Here is a 22,396-nt window from a genome sequence, read left to right as displayed (position 1 = left end):
ACATAAACTCTTTAATAACCCTTTAAAAAGATATTATACTGTAGTGACTCGCTGTTGATGGCAGCCAAATGGTTCCAATAACAATCTAATGAAAACTATAACATGTCAGGAATGCTCAGGTATGATTAAAGAGATTTCTGACAGCGCCACTAGAGAAGAATGCACATTGAAAATCAATGGGGTTTCCAAGCATGCACATGGTGCTCTGTATAGACCCCTACCGGCAGCATTGGCCAACGAAATAGCTGGGAAGTAAGCAAAGGGGCATATGGGGCATTCTTCAGAATCTTCCCTGGATTTTCAAAAGTAATCTCTCTGCTACAATGTCCTTTAACCCATTTGCGACAAAGGACGTTATGCTACATCCCAGATTTGCTGCAGATGTGTAAGTATGTGTGAGCATGGATGTGTAAGTATGTGTGAGCATGGATGTGTAAGTATGTGTGAGCATGGATGTGTAAGCTGTGTGTGAACAAGGATGTATAAGTGATTTGAGATGGAGTGTGTGTTAGCATAAGTGGTGTGAGAGGGAATGAATGTGTACATGTGTGTTAATGAGTAAGTGTGGGTAATTTGTGTAAGTGTGTTTACATATGTGTGCCAGAGTGTATGTTGGACAGCGGGGCAAGGGGCACATACAAGTTTGGGGGCAATGATGGCACAGATAAGCTGTTTGGGGCACTGACCAGCTGGGGGCAAAGGTGGAGCAGACAGGCTGTTTGGAGGTTAGGATGGCACTGATAAGCTGCTTTGGGGCAAATGCACTCAGAAGCTTTTCAGGGCAAAGACGTGAAGTTGGTGGTCCCTGGGGCAACTTTCACACCCAGGCACTGTGGTTTCTAGTCAGGCCCCTGCAAGTCCATCTGTTTTATGTGTTTACATTTGTAACAATGCATTAATATACAACCAATAATGAATTCAATATTTTCACTTTTTAAACATGGAGCGGATTCTTGAATATAACATTCAGACAGTCCCCCCTACCTGCCTCGTCTGTTAACACGATACCGTGTCTCCCCCTGGTGTTAATGCTGCTCAGGCCGTGCGTGGTGTCAACGTCTGCGAAGTCATCTCCATTCCGTTAGACCGGCAGGTTTTTACGGCCGTGTGGGTGGGGTTAGGAGTGATGACGTAGTTAAGTCACGTGAGAGCCTAAGCTGTCATGGCGTCTCTGCAGGCTGCTAAACGTGCGCTCAGGGCTCAACTAAAACAGCGCATCGCCGCTTTAAGCGAAGTAGAGAAAGCGAGACAATCCCAGGCTGTAACTCGCAAGGTGCGTCCGGCCCGCTGGCGCTTCCATGTTACCGTGCAAATGTTTCAATGATCATGCTGCGTCCATCTTAAGTAAGGGAAAACCCATGCAGCGTTAAACCTTACGTGTTGCTGTGTGTCATGCGCGGCGGTACCGTATCCCCAGCACTGTGTAACCGCCGTGAGTCATTTACTTACCGATATGACTTGGTACCTGTTAGTATTTCCGCTTTTCAATGAAATATATCCGGTGATTTCCTTATCCCTAGTTTTCCCGTATTTTTAGGGTTACCCAATATAGTGTCCCATGGCTGTTGCTGTAGTGCAACTCTCATGGCTCTGAGCCAGAGAGCAGCAATTCCTGAGAACTGCAGTTAAGCTACAGCTGCTATGCCTTTTAGGGTCTCCTGATGTCATGCCTGATGTATTCCTGTAGCCGGTGATGTCATGGCAGTGTCCCTTTCCTTAAAAGCATGAGGAGCTGTTACTCCTTACACTTTGTGGACACACGCTACCCCTGGGGCAGTGACACTACAGGGCGCCCAACCGGCTGGGGAGAAGCATTTGGTTTATTCAGTGTGGCTTCAGCTTCACCACTTCATTACGAAGGGCCAACACTTCTAAATTCTTTCAGTGTGAAGGGCTGAGCTAGCCCTGTATAATCTATAAGTCAACAGGTGGGGTGACTAATAAAAGCTCACTGATTTAACTATACATTATACAGGACCAACCACGCTCTTCCTGCCAATGTTCCCTTTAGTGAATAGACCTCACTGGAAGAGTGTGAACATGTTCTCCACATGCCTACACATACAGACGCAGCAGTTACTCAGCATATACATCATGGCCCTTCTGGATGCATCTGGAACGGTATTAAAAAGTTGGGTTTTTCAGTGCCTACCTATTATTCCACCCGAGTATCCTCTTTATAAACTATTTTACAAAGATGGAATGAATACAAGAGACATGATAAGATGGATATATTGATAGAAAGAGCCAAAGGCACTTACTATATTGGCTTGGGCGTTATGGTGAGGACCACCGGACTGATGATAACATGGGAAAGAGAGTGTCCGAATTATTAGAAACGGGTGGCTCACTTAGAATTAATTTAGTGAATGTTTTAGGGGTAGAGGTGAGACGAAGGGGTATCTTTAACGAAGAAGGAATTGTAGGAGTTATGGTTCCAATTTACCCACTTAACTATATTCTGAGGGCCAACCCTGGCAAGTTCCTCCGGGAAGTAGGGCTAAGATTTTCTAAATATCATGTAACACACTGAGTTATGCATTGTGCAGGGGGGGGGGGGCAATAAACCCCGGAGATTATGGATCTGCTTCCAGGAAGCATTCAGAACCGGTAACTGAATAGGGATTTCCACCAGGGTGGGACTGAAAAGAACCGATGATAGAAAGGTCAAGTCCGAAGTGAGAGAAACCTCATTGTTTTTCTCAATCTAATCCGGCCCTTGGGTGTATTTCATGGCGGAAAACGGTAAATTACCTAGACACAGTGCCTGTGTGTGACGTGCAGCAGGCAACAAATGATGGTAATAAGCTGTAAGTCTTTTCCAAGGACTATAAGGTATACTGAAATGCATTATTATTCTTTGGCTTCATATTATAGAGGCCCATTGGATTGAAATACATCCAGGGATATTGGCCAATTAAATGTCATCGATAAATTCTGGAATTAAAATGTCACAGCAGTGACATTAGAAGTTGCGTATTCAGCATTTGATCCGTATATAAACTCTCTATATGTTATAAGGATATTAACATATTAGCACTGATACTATAATACTTAACCCTTACCTGTGCCATGTTAATAATGGTGAAATGTTCTTCCAGTTACTCTCTCACAGTCGCTATAAGGCAGCTCAACGTGTTGCTGTTTTTCTGAATATGTCTGATGAAATTCAGACTGGGGACATCCTAAATGATATTTTCCAACAAGGAAAAGCATGCTTCATTCCACGTTACCTGCCCAGAAGTAACCACATGGATATGGTGAGGCTTCGTTCAAAGGAGGAAATTCAGCAGTTACCTGTAACGTCATGGAACATTCGCCAGCCTGGGGACACTGACGGCAGAGAGGACGCTCTGTCCACTGGTGAGAAGATAGTATTTCTGAAATACACCGCCAATAAAAGAGGTTCTTGAATTAACTTCATTATGTCCCCCACCTGTGTTTGTGGAAGCAGATCTTGGATCCTTGTATTAGAATAGGCCTGTTTTGTAGATGTATGTTTGCTGGAATAATTGAAGCACCCTACTATATATATATATAATATACCGTTTTTGCCCGATTATAGGCCGCACTTAGTCTTTAAAGTGGGGGTGCGGTCTATAATCGGGGTTTAGCGCAGGGATGCCATTTCAGGCATTTAGCCCTGCTCTGGGTAAGCAGCAGGGTTAGGATCCAAATCCCCGCAGCGCTGCAGGGGGACCTGGATCCTGCTGTTTGGCAGCCAGTGCAACTCCGGTTCTCCACCATAGAAACCCCAGCGGAAGTACCGGCAGCAGCAGCAGAAGTTGTTTGAGCACATCACGCAAACGTTCACCGGCTGCCAAAGATGAGGCTCCCCTGCAGTGCTGCAGGAGACCTGTATCCTCCTCTCTGGCAGCCGGTGAACTTCTGCGACTTCCGCTGCTGCCGGCACTTCAACCGGGGCTTCTATGACGGAGCGCAGACATAGAAGCCCCAGCGGAAGTGGCGAGCAGCAGCAGAGGTTGTCTACGCCTGCCCCCGCTAGACACCAGGGAGTCTGGGGATGCATTGGTAAGTTGGAGGGGCAGAGTGGCATATCTGGGGGGAGTAAAGCATATCAGGAGGCAGAGTGACACATCTATAAGTAAGGTGCATTATGAATTAAGAGGGGGACCTTAAACGGTATATATATATATATATATATATATATATATATATATATATATATGGTACTCTGATCTACAATATGTATTGCAGGAGGACTGGATCTTGTGCTAGTACCAGGACTGGGATTTGACAAGGAAGGTAATCGCTTGGGACGAGGGAAAGGATACTACGATACCTTCTTTGAACGTTACAAAAGTCAGCTGGATAGCAAACCTTACACCGTTGCCCTGTCATTCCAAGAGCAAGTTTGCGATTCCATTCCCGTAACCGAACACGACATTGCAATAGATGAAATCCTATGTGCCGGGGACCTGACAGTACTGGAGCATTAATTATTATACATTATTATTTTCTTTACTAACAGTCAGGTACAAGTAGGCTGTCATTGTGTTTCTAGCTCTGAATCGCTATGATTTATGCATCTGGGACATGTCTATTTTCTTTTAATCTTTGAAGTTTTGCTTTCATGCTAAGCCTTTTTAATGCTCAGTTTCCTCCAGAGGCGCTGATTCCCAATAGTTTAATTCTATTTAATTTGTGTGCATGCTTTCAATTAGAGATGTCGTAAAAGGAGCCTGTATGCACTAAAAGACATAGAAAACAATGAAACAATAACAATAATATAACTATGCAATCTATGTCTCCTAGAATTTGGGGAAAAGGTTTCAGTATGTTAGTTGAGCAGAGTTAGGGATTAAATCAGTTACCAGTTAATCTATTTCTTGGAATTGAAGAAATAATTCTGAGGTTAATTAGTGGATAGAATAATGCAGATTGAATATGCTACATGTTTGGCTTTTATGCAAATACACAACAGTATAAACAATACAGGGATGTAGCGGCTAAGAGATCCGCTGCAATAAACTAGGGCTGCAACTAACGATTATTTTCATAATTGATTAGTTGGCCGATTATTTTTTCGATTAATCGGATAAAAAAATTTCAAATTTTCATTTATTTAAAACAATTTAATAAAGTAACGTAAGATGTAAGAAACAAACAGCAGAATAAAAAAACTGATAATGCATTTCTTGTTTTTATTTCCCAACCTGCCCCCCCCCCCGTTATGCATATTTGAGCCCAGGCTTGCCACACTGCCTCCCAGAAATGCCACACTGCCCTCCGAAATGCCACACTGCCCTCCCAGACATGCTACACTGCCCTCCCCACATATGCCTTATATAGCCTATATGCCTTATACCCCCAGATATGTCACTCCGTCCTCCCAAGGTATGCCGTATACCCACCTATGCCATAGTGCACTCATAGATTTGCAGACTGGTTCACAGACAATACTTTTATAAATAAGTACTGGGTTAATCTTCACTGCCCCCAGGATTTAGATTCCTCTCAGTTTGCCCCCCTTTAGCTCTAACTGCACCTTAAGTTAACTTTATTTAATAACAACTGCCCCTAAATACCACATTAACTATAACAGCCCTTAAATTAACCCTAAACATCCCATCAACCACAACTGCCCCTAAATTAACCCTAAACACCCCATCAACCACAATTAACACTAAACCCCCTCACTAACTATAACTGCCCCTAAATTAACCCTAAACACCCCACTAACTATAACTGCCCCTAAATTAACCCTAAACACCCCATTAACTATAACTGCCCCTAACTTTCAGCAGCCCAAATATACATTTTATACTCACCAGTGAGTTCTTAACCCCTTAAGGACCAGGCTGTGTTTTACCTATTGTACCATTGGGACCGAGGCTGTTTTAATACTTTTGCGGTGTTCGTGTTTAGATGTAATTTTCTCTTCACTCATTTAGTGAACCCACACAAATTATATGTTGTTTTTTTCAGGACAAGAAGGGCTTTCTTCAGATACCATTGTTTTAATCATATTATCTAATTTCCCATAAAAAAAATAATAAAATATGATGAAAAATGTAAAAAAAACCCACATTTTCTGACTTTTACCCCAAAAATCTTTTACTCATCCAAAAAAGCTAATGAAAAAACCTACTAAATATATTCTACTATTTGTCCTGAGTTTAGAAATACCCAATGTTTTTATGTTTTTTTTTTGCTTTTTTCTGCACGTTATGGAGCATTAAGTACAGGTGGCGTTTTGCTATTTCAAAACCATTTTTTCCAAATCTGGTAATTCTTCCCCCCATGTGCCATTTCGGGTATCTTTGAAGCCGGCCAATGCAATTTACCCCATCAAATCATATATTTTTGAAAACTAGACACCCCAAGGTATTTCAAATGCTAGTATTTTAACCCTTTCCATGCATAAGATTCTACCACCAGCCTTTGCCACACTTTGTGTTAGTATTTTTTTGGTATTTTTTTTTACACAAATTGTACTTTGGGTATACATTTATAGCTCCAGGTATACGTCACTATCAAACAACACCCTAATATGTGTTCAATAACATCTCTCGAGTACAGTGATACCACCCATGCATGGGTTTGACTGCTGTTTGGGGTTAAAAGGCCACATTTGGGAAGTGCGCTTTTTTTCCCCTATTTTGGTCAGTCTGTGCCTATGCCCTATCTTTGAGCCTGGCCACTACAATTTACCTCATAAAACCATATATTTTTGAAAACTAGACACCCCAAGGTACTTAAAATGGTAGTATTTAACCCTTTCCATGCATCAGATTCTACCACCAGCCAACATCTCCCGAGTTCATTCATACCCCACATGTATGGGTTTGTCTGGTGTTTGAGGTTAAAATGCCACATTTTGGAAGTGCGCTTTTTTTTTTCCCCATTTCGGTCAGTCTGTGCCTATGCCCTATCTTTGAGCCCGGCCACTCCAATTTACCCCATCAAACCATTCATTTTTTTAAATTAGACACCCCTTGGGTATTTGAAATGCTTTTATTTAAATTTTTTCACGTCAGGATTTTTGGGAAGATACAGCGCTAATTTTAGCACTTGCGCTAATAATAAACTTTATTTTTTAATTTTATTTATTTTACTCTTTTTGGACTTTTTTTTTACATTTTGCTGGAACTGGATAGTTCCTCTAAAGCATAATAATTTTTAAATGTTACCATGTTTTTTTTAAGCTTTTTCTTTTTTTTTTTTTTTTTTTTTTCTTTTTTTTTTAAATATTTTACTAATCACATAGTGATTAGAAAGCTGGCCTCCATTGACTTGTATGGTTGAATGCAGTACCTGTATTCAACCAGCAAGTGGAGCCAGAGTTCTCTAGAAGGTCAGGAGACTGTCTAGCGAACTTTTTCAACTTTATTATTTTTTTCCCGGACCGCCGCCATCTTGCGGATGGTGAAGACTGCGTGCAGCTGCGGCTGTGACCGCTCTCCGGAGCGGTCACAGTCCATCAAGAGGTAAGTGTTTGGTGTCGCTGGATGCCTCCTGATCGAGGCATTCCAGCGACACCATTGAAGTTTAGGAGGTGATCGTTGATCGCCTCCTAAACGCTTTTAAAACGGGCGTCCGCCGCCATACAATGTATGGCGGCTGTTGACGCCCCGGGGAGGGGCCAGACATGGCCCATCATGCCGATCTCGGTGTTGCTGAATGCCTCGACATCGAGGCATTACAGCAACACCGTTTAAGCTTAGAAAGTGATCATTGATCACTTTCTAAGCTTGTTTAAGTCTGATGACGTGTCAGGCACGTCATAGGTCGTTAAGTGACCGTTTTGCATGACGTGCCTGACCCGGCAATGGACGTTAAGGGGTTAAGCCATGTTGATGGTATAGGAAATGGGCGGGACCAACCAGCACTTTGGCCCCGCCCCTTTCTTTCTCCCTGTCCCTCCCTGCAGTCACTGCCGATTGGCCCCGCCCCTTTCTCACTGTCCCTCCTTGCAGCCAATCAAGTGACTGCAGGGAGGGACTGGAAAAAGGAAGTGGGCGGGCCAATCGGCAGAGACTGCAGGGAGGAACTGTAAGTAGAAGCTGCTGCTGTTAGTCAGACACTAAATGGATTATAAAACGAGGGATATTTTTCAGAGCATTTGCTCTGAAAAAACCCTCATTTTATAATCAATAATAATCGATTCAACTAATGGATAATGAAATTCGTTGGCAACGATTTTCATTATCGATTATTATCGATTTTATCGATTAGTTGTTGCAGCTCTACAATAAACCGATCTTACATGTTTAAAGGCTTTTTTGAATTCTTTGGGAAAAATTAATTGTGTATCATATAAAGCTACTTCTTTAGACACTGATCCATTCTACCTGTGGGCAGACAACAATTGACAAGAAAAATGTCAAAAAGTTCTTGTACAAATGACCCTAGTAATAAACGGGCACATTGCATTAACCACTGCGCATCAAAACTGCTTGGATGTGGTTGGGGTTTATTCACTAAAGCAGGAGTTTGCTGGAGAGCTGTGAGTTCGACACCTTCACATCACTATTTGTTACGAAGATCCAACTCCAATCGCTTTAGTTGCAGGAAGAGCTTGGATGGATATGCATACTATATCCATTCTTCAGCACATTAACTCATAATGTGTGTTATTGTGCTTCTGCAGTACTTAAAGGGTTAAGCAGTCTCCGGGAATCCACATTTTGAAGAATTCATCTACTTTCATAATGCCTTAAGCTAACAGTCCTTTTTTTGGTAGTGAAAATAATATAAATACTCATGTCTTCGGTTTTATAGATACGTGTGCAGAAAAGAAATCCGGTTAATCCCAGCAAAGTTGGTATATTTTACAGGCTTGTATAATACCTTTGTCAACAACATGGTTTTCTCGTCTGATGTTTTCTAATGCAACTTTATCCAAATATGCGATAAAACACATTTTTGAACCCTAAAAAGTAATCTTCTAAAGTTATCATTTGTTGAATCTGCTGACCAGACAGCAAGTAGAAATAGCACAATATATATTGTTATACAAAGTGCAAATGTAAATCCTGTCTCTAAATTAAGTACTGTCGGGTAGAAATTATGTTCCTTACCTTTTGTAAAACTCCTTCTATGTCCTATGTATATAGTTGTTATAATGGTAAAAGTGGAGAAGTAAAGTAGAACCTTTCATTGGCATAGCGATTGCACCATTTCACCGCTTTGCACCAAAATCCTGTCCCACTGAGTATCCCGAGAATGAAAGTCAGACACAGATAGGGTGCCTGAGCACACATGTTGTATATCCCATTAGGCATGCGGGTGGCAGGTTAATGGATCTCACTGCTGTAACATACAGTTCTCCATCCTATAGAACCAAAGTACCGTATTTCCCCATGTATAAGACGCACCTATTTTAGAAAAATTTGGGTTCTAAAAATTGGGTGTGTCTTATACAGTGGTGGTAGATTTTTTATTTATTTATTTTTTTTAACTAAAAAGGGGACCTGCTGCTTACCTTGATCCGCTGCGACTGCACAGGAACCCAGTGGAGTCACGTGAATGCACATATCACATGACTCCGCTTAGTTCCTGTTCCTGCTCGAGCAAGGCAGAGGGGAAACAGGGGCCCCCACGGAAGTCATCAAGCGGCAGCAGAAGATCTGCAGTTCAGGTAAGGTGGGGGAGTAAATTAATGTATATATGTATAAGTGTGTGCCTGTGTGTTAGCATGGATTCGTGTTTAGGGTGCATAGGGAGGCTGAAAGTGATGTGCATGTACTGGCTGCCTGAGCATGATAGGAGTGCGATTGCTAACAGTTGCTAGCAGCTAACATCAATCACAGTCATATCATGCCCAGGCAGTCAGTACAATAACTTTATGTAATTTTTTTTTTTATTTCGGCCCCCAAAAATAGGGGTGCGTCTTATACAAGGGAGCGTCTTATACTTGGGGAAATACGGTAGGTACCCCACACCAGAAAGGCCTTCTGCTGATGTGTAAAAGTTTAGGGTGTATCCAAAGCCTCATTTCTTAGATCATTTGTTATATACGTAAGAGGTTGATTATTACAGAAATTCACACATTTTACCCTGGAATCTGATCATAAGCGAGCCTTTGACCAGATGGCATGTTGTAGATAAGTTACGGCATTGGGCTTTTCTTCACAATTTGTATATGATTGTGATATGAGGAAAAAATGATGAGGTCATAGGTGAGTCATTTAATCTATAACCATCTTCCAATATATATGATGTTACCGCAAAATATTTAATAAGGGGCTTTATTTAATCATGGTAAAAAAAATCAGGCTTTTGAGGTCAATGAAGTTATAGTAGCTGCTATAAAGAAGGCAATAACCGCAGCTGCACTAGAAATTCAGACCTATCTTGAATGGATGAAAACACCCCACTGAATCTGAACTCTTTATTATACCTTTTGTTATACTAGTAATTAAACATATTTAGTTATTCAAGTCTAATAATAATACTAATCAGTATAGTGTATGTAGTGCAGGCGTAGCCTGTATTTAATATATTTAAATAATTAAATATGTGCTTCAAATCATATTTTTACTGTTAGAATTCTCGGTTTCATATATATAACTCAGAGTGTCTTAGTAACCTTCTGGGATTCATGCCAGCAACATTAACAATTATCAGTTGCCAAGGAGTACTTATTGCCAATTTTGCTACAATTGTAACAATATTAACTTTAGAGGTTTTATTATTATTTCAACTATTTGGTTTTAATTCAAGACAGATTATACATATTGCACACGAGGCATACTGCGGCACAGAACACAGATAGACACCATCCCCAAGTATACACACACAACATGTATGTACAGCCAATAAAGTGCACGGGACATAAAACGTCATATGTTAACGTGCAATATAGCATTTCATGGCAGATAAAAATCAGTCGGCTCATCTAGTCTGCCCATTTTTCTTGCCGTAAAGACCCAGACATTAATCAGTACTTGATTTTGTTGTAGACTCAGGATAGGTTTATGTCTATCCTATGCATGTTAATATTCCCTCACTGTATTAGGCTCTACCACTTCTGATGGGAGGCTGTTCCCTTTATCTATCACCCTCTCAGTTAACAAAATAGTATAAAGAAACAATAGTAATCATGATTGCGGCTGGACTGATAACTGGGGATAAATATACAGGGTATTCACCAACCAATTCACGTGTCTGGGCTTCTTGCTAGAAATCTCTCGGTTCTTCATTGAAAATGATAATTGTAGCGAGTGCCCCTATTACACGTAATTACATCCTAAACTGGAACTCTTTGTCTGCAATTAATCCCAAAGAAGTTGCATTGACACCTTTAACATTGCATGAAATTTGAAAACACTATGGGAACTACAAAATGAAATCATCTGAAATAGCTCAATAATTAACGTGCCGCTTTTGTATATGTTGTCTACATATGGTTATGTTAGGAATAAACTATGAAGACACGATTCATTTCAAATATATTTATTAAATAATATGCTCTATCTTTTGATATACATTCATTCTGTTCAGAAATGTTACATAGGTTCATCTTTATAAAGAGGATCCATAAACAGTCCAGGTTGCGTACACTGATATTCACAAATAACAGTTGTTTAGGGGTTTTTTCCCCCCCAAATACATTGAAAATTGGCAGGATTTTATGACCCAAAGTTTGTGTGATCAGAGGATCTTCCAGGAGATGAATCCTCATATAGACCAGTGAAACCTGGTTATAAGTATATGGACTCTGTTATAGGATATATTTAATATATATATTTATACATACAGAATAACATGCTGTTAATATTTCAGAATACAATGCATATTAATGTACATTCACATTATAGAAGAAGCCAGGATTTCTCCAGGCACAATGCAAACTTTTTGCTCATAGCCTACAACAGATTATTCTAGACCATGTAAATTAAGAAATTAGTTTTCGTTGTTTTTTGGGGTAAATGTATCCAGAGCTGACTGCGTAAGGGGGGGTGCCGACATAAACTTTACCAAACGGATCAAGTAATGCTGGGCCAGCCCTGTCATTATTTATGAAATTCTACATATTGTAAAGTGAGTGTGTGGGTTTGGGTTGAAATGGTCCATATTGTACACTTTGACACTCACATGCACGTTAATAGAACCAAACCTTAAATCGCACACTTGAGCCGAAGTAATATTACCAATTAATTTTTAGCATCTTGAAGTCAGTGGCATTACTGTATCAAATAGTTTAAAGACTACATGCAAAAGGACATCACAGGGGTGCTAAACCTTAAGTATCCATCAATCGTTTTAAGATTGTACGGGTCATATATTAAAAAAAAATATCCTCCACGCTATGTTTTTTATTTATTCCAAGTAAAACTAATCTGTAATCTCTACTTTTCATCAGTTAACCCTTCAAAGGTCAGCGAGTGTAAAACTCAACACCCAGTAACACTCCATGCGAAATGCCACAACGGCTGGAAATGTATTGAAGAAAGGCACGGAAGATGAAATGATATATTGCTGTTAGGAAGATGATGCATCATCTCTTTGGCTGATCACTGTGTCTTTTTTCATCTTATTTTTCATTGTTGTAAAAATAATTTTTTGCTGAATTGCTAAGTATATGCGTGATTGATAATGTTTCTGCGTAAAGGCTATGTTGTAGAGGTATTAAACTTAGGGTTACAGGTATGGAGGCACAGGGTAGGTCAGGGCATTTGAATCCTAAGCATTAGGGACCCTATCAGGCTTTGGACTCCATACTAATATTCTTAATGTTAATGGATCTCCAAGAAAGAGCAGGTTTTTGAGAAAGATGCTGTTCCAGCCAAATGTTATCTAGCAAACGAAGAAGATCAGTCAATTATCGCCGCGCTCATTTTAGGCACATTATAGCAACATAGGTACTAAATCTTCCATACTGCCCGTGTCTTACGAAAAAATCCTACAATTATCCCACCTGCATGCCATGGGGTCAAGCCCCACAAAATGTAAATAATTGTTTTGGTTGGAATTGTGCATTGAAATAATTACAGGTATGATGTCTCGAAAGCTATATTTAACAAAATAGGTATAGTGGTTGCATAAATAGTGTTTCTCAAATTGGCATACAGAACCTGTTTAATTACAATGGCAACAGTATAAGAAAAACAAGCATTTTATGTTGGAGGATAGTTGGTTAGAGACATCAGATACTAAGGGTCCGGGACTGGAGAAACCTTTCTGGCCTAGCAAAGCGATCTCCTCTGCATCAGTTTTGCTCTTTGCTAATCCGCCGAATCCGGCACATCTTTAATAACGACTCAACCTACCCATCTATGGGTTTTAGCATCCAAATATTATTACACAAAACCATCAAGTTTATATTAACAATCAAAATCTGAGAAGCCATCAAAAACCTTTAAAAATGGCTGATTTTTGGCATGTGGGACCTATTTGCTTTCCATGTACATGCAAACCCATAAAGTCTTGCATGGTTTCAACAGTGCATTGCCCATCGCGTTGGATTGCAGTTCTTGCTTCTTTCGATTGTTTACAATGACTTGTGTGTGTCAACGGTAATTGTTGTTATCTTGATGCGTGTCTGTGGCTTAAACAGTTTCTGTACATTTACAGAGATTAGGACTTCATTGTGCAGATGGGAACAACAATCACCAGAATAACGGTACAGGCCGCTGCAGTGATGAGAGCTGCCATCTTACAGACCTTGGCTCGACGAAACTCTGCCTCCTTCCTCTTCAGTAGAGAGTCGTAGCCAGGAGTGTAAATGTCTTCCATCCAGAACTCTAAATTATTGGGGTTCAGGGACTCTTGAGTCTGTAAATGAGAGGCATAGTACCACAGCAGTATAAGATTACCAGCGAGTTCAATCAGTTGCTGGATAGCTCCATTTTCTTTGTATACTTCTGGACTCTACCTGGCCAGTTGGTTCCTACCCCACCTGTCTGCAATCAGATATACAACACCTTTAAAACACTGCATTCTGATTGTTTGATCATCGAAACTCTGAGCTGTTGTGAAACCGTTACTCAGTGTTACCGGTTTAGCTGACATATACTTTGGTTCTTCCTGCGATAGCTTAAACTGCTTTATATTCGCTCTTTACTTCTGTTTTACCAAAGTATTTTTAATTAAGATCTGTAATGTATTAAGAACTTGTGGGTGAATGTGCATTGTACAGCACTGCCAAATATGATGGCGCTATATAAATCTGTAGAAATAATAGTATTAATTCAGACTGATCCATGTGCATTTCTAGTAAAGCAGGAAATATCTTCATCCTAAAGTAGACTGAGTAACATTCACATCCTCTCTGATATCTGAACTTATGTATTACTAAGTAATGTAAGGTTGCCAACAGCAGCCACTAGGTCAGGAGACTTTGAAGAACTTTCACTGATGTAACTATCCATTGTACAGGGCTAGCAAAGATCTCCCTGTGGTAGGATCACACTGCAGTTGGGTGCTCTTGTATGGTTAAGCCAAGAAGCTGAAACTAAACACTCCTGTCATTTCTCCTTTGAGCAGATAGACCCCGTTGTATCTATAGAAGCCCCCTACTACAGAAGACTCCATTGTAATACACACTGCCAGATATCAGAGAGGGTGCCTTTCAGCCTTGTATGTTATTCTATCCTTTTGTTTAACACGTGACATTTAGCATCCTTTACGATCAACGGTCAAAGCTTTCCTCAGTTCCATTCCTCTGACATTCCAACCATAAGCCTGATTAAAAAATACCCATTAATGCTCTTTCCTCTACTATATCTAAAGTTCCTGACCTTCTCCTTGTACAGTTGATTGACTCTCCTCCTCACAAGCATGTTCACTGTCTCCAGTATATTATTCCCTCTCTCAGATCCTCACCTGTTGTGCTGCAAGATCAGAACCCCCCCCAACAAGACCTCTCGCACCACAAGAAATCAGCACCCCCGCAGCCAGCATGAGATCTCTGCTTTAGTATCTGTGATACGGTTCTCTGTACTTCATATTCTGACCTCTAAACGTCTGTCTGTTGGCATTCCCCAAGGTTCAGTTCTTAGGTCTTTATTGTTCTTCTCTCTCTACTCTCTTTGCTTACGGATTCAAAATACTATTTGCATGGTGATACCGAACTCCTCATCTTCTCTACATCTTCATCGATGCCCACACTTAAACGATCCCCCTGCTGTAAATAATTCGACAATGATGTCTACATCAACAGCTGCCTGCCTTGACGAAACTTTTCACTATGGTCTTTTCTCCGTTCCTCAAATTGTCTTATAGAATGATCTACCTGCTCCAGCCGATTCTGCCCTGACTGTTACATACTGTTTAACCCCTTGTGTATCATGCTTCTCGTTACATTTTAAATACCAGGCCAATCTATGTGCTTACATTTGTTATTGTTTCTATAACCAGTTATACAGAGTTGTGGAATCTTTTTTGCGCTATATAAATGAACGATCATGATAACATAACTAAAACTATGAGGAAAATGACAGCTCAGTATAAATAAAATGTTGAAGATCTCGTATGTTGTGAAGATGGGTGTCAGTGTGGGCAGTGACTGATCTGTTTACACAGTCTGTGTGTCAAGATAACTGGTGCGTAGAATAATTGTGTATTAGGGAGAGTGATAGGGATACACACGCTGCAAATTGGCCAATTATTGTTCTTTAGAGTGGAAAGCATGTGACAGGCTCATGTATCTTAGGAGCTTCCTAAACAATAGACACACGGTTGTATTGCATTTCTTTGCGTTTATACGTAAGAATGTAATGTTTGTGTATTTAGTGTACCTGTGTTCCAGTGACCACATACCTGCAGGTCCAGAGCGTTCAGCCTTCCCTTCTCCCCCGAGTTGTGTGCATATTCTTCTATAGTCCATGAAGGCTGGGTCCTCTTTAACTCTGCCATTTCTGTCAGCCGCATGTCTGTGTAAATGGGGTTACTCTTCATGTGGGATTTAAGGGACGCCGGGTATGGATGTGGGCTGAAAACTTGCTCCACCATGTACGAATCCTTGTGGGATTTTCTGTGCACGTGAGGAATATCATGGTGGCGTTCAACCTACATTATAGCGCAAGTAGAAAAACAGTTATTTTGATACGTTATCATATGTAAAAATGTTACAACGAGAAAGATACATGTAAGGTCCTTCGCTATCAAGGCGATTATTTCACATCTCCCTTTTCCATTGTTTGAGCAGTTAGATAGTAAGCACTCGGACCCCTGGTTATATATTGAGACATATTTTAAAGGATTTGTATCTTGTGGGCATTAATTGTTGATTTTAAATGAATATACTCGGGCTGACTATTTTGTGTTGCTGTTTTTCTTACTGTTATGTCTTACTTTTCAGTGTAAATGAGTTTGACTGTAGAATCTGTGCTGATTTTCAGATTCACTAACTTTTTCAATTTTGGGTCAAATTGACAAGGACTGGAGCAAGAAGGACTTTGGGGTTTATTCATGAAAGAGATAGTTGACAAACAAGTTTTCAGGAGAGCTGTGTTTTACTTGCTGAATTCTATAAATTATGAGGAGCCAACACCAGTGAGCTTCGGCTGCAGGAAAAGGTTGGCTTACCCTTTGTAATGTATAGTGAATGGGAGACATTTCTTCAAAGTCTCCTTATACAATGAACTTTACATTATGCAGGGCCAGCTCAGTCTTTCTTGCCGGACAAACCTGCCAGTGGTAGCCCTTCATAATGAATCGTGAAGCGAGAAAGTTAAAAGTACAACTATGTTTCAAACGCTCTTGACAACTCTTTTTTTTATTGAATAAACTCTTTTAGCATTTTCTCGGCAACTCAGCTACAAAGTCACGTGTCCTCTTGAGTATACATCAGAACTTATTGTACATGAGACATCTTCATTAAGTTGAGTTTGCAGGAGACCTGTGTTTGAGCTCCTTGGTTTCTTTATTGAGGGCCATTTCTGGATGGATTCTCCAGAAAGAAGGCTAAACTGGCCCTGTATAATGTACAATTCAATGGATGAAGAGATCTCACTGGGTTAACTATATATTATACCTGCAGCAGAAACTTACTGGGGTTGGACCTTCATAATGCATAGTAAAGTGAAGGAGCTGAAACACAACTTTCCTAATAAGACTCTTTTTAGCGATTGGACCCCTAAGTAACGATTTCATTACTCAAACGCTGTTTTAATACACAAGGCAAGCTGTTTTCAGTTGGTTTGGGTCACGTTTTGCTTCAGATTAATAAGATTAATTTAGATTCAATGTAAATGCTATTCCTCTCTATACACACACTTACATCACCATTTTTTACACACTGTTGCTATCTTTAGTCACTTTTTCACACATTCGAGATTTTTCCTTGTGATCACTCTAGGCATGGTAACATTTTCTTTTTAAGATAAAAAGACAACGAAAAGCCAGATTATTAAATATTAGTTTTCCAACAATTTGTAGTGTTTTTGAAATATATTTGATTTGTCATTTGTGAAATGTAATTGCAAAACTGCAATAAATGAATGTTTTTCTGGTTGCAACTATTGTAAGGTTATCATATATTTTTGGTGTTTTAATTGTTGTTTTTATTTGCTAGTGTAATAAAAGGTTACATTTCACAAACATTTTAAAGAAATAGACTAGGGCTGCAACTAACGATTATTTTAATAATCGATTAGTTGGCCGATTATTTTTTCGATTAATCGGATAAAAAATGCTATTTTTTTTAATTTAAAATAATGTAATAAAAACGTACAATTTACACTTTCATCTCTTTATCACAATGGCCTCTCTCTATTCACCTTCTTATTTTACTGACATAATAATAAAAGCTACAAGAACCCAAACACAGTGTTTCTCAAACTAGGTTTTAATACAAAGTTATTAGTAAATATTAATTCATATGTTAACTATTTTTCATATTTAATAAAAACTGAGAAAAAAGCCTTGTTTATATTTTCTTTTGCCACTCTGCCCCCATATATGCCTTATACCTCTTATATGCCAGAGATTCCACTGTGCCCCCTGATATGTCACTGTGCCCCCCATATGCCACTGTGCCCCCGATATGCCTTATACTCCTTATATGCCAGTGATATGCAACTGAGCCCCCTGATATACCTTTTACCCCCAGATATGTCTTATGCCCCCCTGATATGCCTAATATCGATATGCCTTATACCCCCTATACGCCTTATAACTTCCAATATGCCACTCGCCCCCATTTATGCCTTATACCTCCCTATATGCCACTGTGTACCCTGATATGCCACTCCGCTCCCCATAAATGCCCTGCACCACCCTGAAATTCATTATACTCCCTGATTCACCACTGTGCCTCCCCCAGATATGCCACTCTGAAATTCATTATACCCCCATACACCACTCTACCCCCCCATACACCACTCTAACTCCCCCAGATATGCCACTCTGAAATTCATTATACCCCCCATACATAACTAACTCCCCCAGATATGCCATTCTGCCTCCCTGAAATTTATTACACCCCCATACACCACTCTGCTACCCTGAAATTCATTATACCCCCCATACACCACTTTAACTCACCCATACACCACTCTGCCTCCTCCCCCTCCCATACACCACTCTGCCTCCTCCCCCTCCCATACACCACTCTGTCTCCTCCCCCCTCCCATACACCACTCTGCCTCCTCCTCTGTTTGAGGTCGGATTATATAAGGAGAGGAGTTTTTCAGAGCATTTGCTCTGAAAAAAACCTCTTTATAATCGATAAAAATCGATTCTTCTAATCGATAATGAAAATCGTTGACAACGATTTTCATTATCGATTATTATCGATTTTATCGATTAGTTGTTTTAGCCCTAAAATAAATTCTAAAGTTATCACAAAAGCATAATGGGTGCATGTAGCTTAATGATGACGTAGCCTATCATAAATTGCATCAAAATGTCAACAGACTGGCAATTTATTGAATGTCATCATCTCTACGTATATAGTCTTGAGTAGTTGCCTACAAAAATATTAATATATCCTTAGACGATTACTTGACTTTGACCCCTCAATTTGTTAACTAGATTGTTTATATTGTCCACCTTCATCATAAAAATATGCTTGTAAGTATACAATGTGTTTTTCACATGCTAATTTAATTACCTCTTTAGATTTGCGATGCCAATCTCTGCTGTTAGATCCTCCTTGATCTTTTTTCTCTTCTTCAGATATACTAGTTTGTTTAGAATATCCCCATGGCCTACAATCATGTGGTGAGTTTGCTATTTCAGGGTCGTTAATTGAAATATCATCAGTCAACGATCGGACAGAGCGTTGCGTAAAGAGATTTTTCTTCAGGGCTTTGACGCGAAGGCTTTCACTGGTACTATTATTGACATCAGAACAGCAGCACTCAGGCTTACTTTCCCCATTCCCATTGCGGGATGTGTTTTCATCTGGAAATGGGTTTGGAGATACCCTTGAGTTGGAAACAGAATCATTGCTGTGAGACTGGCCTTCAACTTCCAGCTTGCTCTTTTCAACAGGCTGCTGGATTCTCTCGTCTAGCTTATTCAGTTTGGCCAGCACTTGAGACACTTCATCACGCACACCAGATAAGGACTCCAGTTTCTTCTCAATTTCTCCTATTCTCCTAACTAATTTTCTGACGCTGCTCTTTAGCTCCTCTTCATCTCCGGTGTCTGTCCGGGGTCCCTTTGTTGGTTTGCTATTTGTTCGGTTTGCCGCATGCTCTGGAGAGCTTTCAAGGTCTGCCCGTGGTGTTTGAACTAAAGAGCCACTGCTATTATAGCAAGATGATTGAGGGATTCCAGAGGAGCCACAAAGACTCATATCATCTAAGAAGCGGAATATGTCACTTATATCATCACTAATGATTTCAGAGTCTGCCTCAGATTGATTACGGGCCCTCCCTTCAACATAGCGGCTGCAACTCGAAGGGACATTTGACTCCTTTGCTTTTTTTGTCTCATTTTGTTCAGTTTGTGTACCAACGCTTTCTGTCTTGTCAATGCTGTATTGGCATGATGGAATTTTAGTATTCTTGTCCCTAAATCTCTTCAGTGCCTCCTGCTTTTCAACATCCTGAGGCTCACAGAATTTTTTTCCATTAGACTTTAATGCCAAGTCAGGTAGGTAAGAATGGTGCCTCTCAGGCACAGACACAAAATTTGTAGTCTGGACCAAACCTTTGCTAGTGTAGCACAGGTTGTCTTCTTTTCTGTTAAAAAAGGAACGTTCAAAATCAGGCACCTCTTCCGTGTTCAAGCTCCAGCTTTTCACTGGCTTGGTCAAATTCTGCTTTTGTTTGCTTGAGAACTTTTTATGATCTTGACATCCTATCTTTGTGGTTGGACCAAAGTAAGTAGAAGCCTGAAGGTCATCTAGGCTCTCATGTTTCACTCTTCGGAAGTCATCAGAAGAGGAGTAAGAAGTGTTCAGATAATGAGAGCTATAAGGCATCTCAAAACTATGATTAAAGAAAACTGTTTTAGGGCTGACTTTTTCATCATGTTTTTTCAATGTCACATCTGGGGACATTCTCATCATGCTATGGAAATCTTCCTTGAAAACATCCCTCCTCTGCCCTGTGGAAGAAGAGAGTCGGAATGGCTCCTCACTTGGTGTGGGTGGCAGTGATTCTGTCTCAGACATTGGCTGGCTGGGAAAATAGGTACTTTGCATTTCACAAGACTGAGGCGTTACCATGGGGTAAGAGTCCATAGCTTGCAACCTGTCCAAGGAACCTGCACGACCATTTCCCTCTTGTTTGACTCCAAGGAGAAAGTTTGGCTCTGGGAGGAAGGTGTGGCGCCCTTCACATTCATCCTTGTGACAGCTGGAGGACCTAGTTATCGAATAGGTACGACCAGTATCTCTCTTCTGTGTTTCTTTGTGAGGAGCAATGTCTGTCCCACTGTAAACATCATTGTCTGACTCTACTGCCTCTTTTTGCTTTGTCTGCTGTTGCATGGGAAGCTTTTCTTTAGCAACACCATCATTCATCTGTATCAGGTTAAATATGGTGACTATATCTGCAGCTGCTATGATCTTTTTTGACTGTTGGTTGTCTGCTGCGTTCCTCATCTTGTCTCGGAAGAGACTTGATGGGAAGCTGGGATCCTGGCATGCTGTGTAATACAAGAGGCTACGCAACTTCGCTAGTTCAGGTAGATCATAGCGAGAACACAAGGACTTGCAAAGATCTTGATAAGATGCTGAATTTTGTTTAGAGTCTAAATCTTCCAGGATCTTCACAAGAAGGAAAGAGCAGTCCTGAGTTTCACTCATGTTGGCCAAGGTTCCTAAAAATGGTTCAACAGGCACAAAATTAGAACAAGTTTTTTTATATACCCTACCATCAACATCTACAATTTGTTTTAAAGAATGAGTGTGATGTGTGGGCTATGGATTGATATGTCACAAGCTAGCTTAAGTGGCCCTTGTAGCCTCCTTACAGAGCCATACAATGACCTGCATTTAAGGACAACCAACATACACAGCCTCTGTGAGGCATACCAAGGTCATTCTTGACCGTCGTTTGTTTCTTGCACTAATCCTAGCTACCAATCACAAGAGCACATAAAGAACACATGAATAATAATGCAAATTGTGTACGCACTAGTGTATGTGCCATCATTAAAATGACATGGCTAAAATTCTCTTTTCCCCTTTCTCTCCCTCTACCCCCTCTCTTCCGTCTATTTATCTCCCCGTTCTCCTGCTTCCTCTTTTTCTCACTCCCTTCCATACTTCCCTCTCTCCCTTCCAAAAACTTTCTTTGTTTTTTCTCTGATTTTTCAAAAGAAAACATAATGTACGTGTTCACAATGAATACTATTGACTCAGAAAACAAAAGGGTGCGAGATACACAATCACAAACTCAGAGACACATGGATGCATACAGATGCATATACACAGACTTAAAGCATCAACTAGGAATTTCCATCTCAGTATAATAGGATGCTTCTGTGCAGAGCATTTTTGTCAACCTGGACACAGCATCCAGGATGTAAAGCTTTTGATACTGATAGGATATTTCTGCACCCAGAGGGAGTGGGAGAGAAAAATATGGGAGGTAATACTGATATGCCATTCTCATTCTAACATGCATACTCTCTACCTCTCGCACCCCTGTACCTCACCCGCAGCTGTTTGGTGGAGAAGATAGCACAGACAAGCCGCTTTAATGATAAGCTGTTTGGGGGAAAATATGGCATAGACATGCTGTTTCAAGTTATTTTTTTACTTGACTCCCTCTTCTGGGGAAGTGGCTTCACATGTCGGGGTATGGCCCGTACAGCGCCCCCTGACTAGAGAGAGGAGAAACTAACCCAAAGACCAGGGGAAGCAGAGCTTAACCTAAAATGTTCCCAGGTATGCCCATTTCTGATAGACTGCTGTTTTTACCTCTGTCACTAGCCATATTACTCTAGCAGACATTAAAGTAAAACATAGTGGGTTGTAACTCCACAATTCACATCTTAAATCACATAACTGTATTCTTCCAAGAGG

General features: G+C 40.4%; 2 protein-coding genes across 2 annotated transcripts; one reads left to right on the top strand and one right to left on the bottom strand.

Moving 5' to 3' along the window:
• The first annotated feature begins 1,162 nt into the window (after positions 1-1,162).
• LOC149300121 (5-formyltetrahydrofolate cyclo-ligase-like) lies at positions 1,163-4,460 on the top strand. The gene is made up of 3 exons (XM_089485781.1): positions 1,163-1,273; positions 3,102-3,363; positions 4,219-4,460. Exons 1-3 carry the CDS (start codon positions 1,163-1,165, stop codon positions 4,458-4,460), a joined length of 615 nt encoding a protein of 204 aa, XP_089341907.1.
• A 9,085-nt stretch (positions 4,461-13,545) lies between these two features.
• LOC149300120 (major intrinsically disordered Notch2-binding receptor 1-like) lies at positions 13,546-21,172 on the bottom strand. Its single transcript, XM_089485780.1, has 3 exons — positions 19,025-21,172; positions 15,730-15,978; positions 13,546-13,743 (listed from the first exon to the last, which is right to left on the bottom strand). Exons 1-3 carry the CDS (start codon positions 21,170-21,172, stop codon positions 13,546-13,548), a joined length of 2,595 nt encoding a protein of 864 aa, XP_089341906.1.
• Positions 21,173-22,396: the final 1,224 nt, after the last annotated feature.

Source organism: Sceloporus occidentalis, unplaced genomic scaffold (assembly GCF_023333645.1).
Source record: "Sceloporus occidentalis isolate IW3139 unplaced genomic scaffold, rSceOcc1.0.p SCAF_26, whole genome shotgun sequence".
Lineage (NCBI taxonomy): Eukaryota > Metazoa > Chordata > Lepidosauria > Squamata > Phrynosomatidae > Sceloporus > Sceloporus occidentalis.
This window is presented reverse-complemented; position numbering and strand designations above follow the sequence as displayed.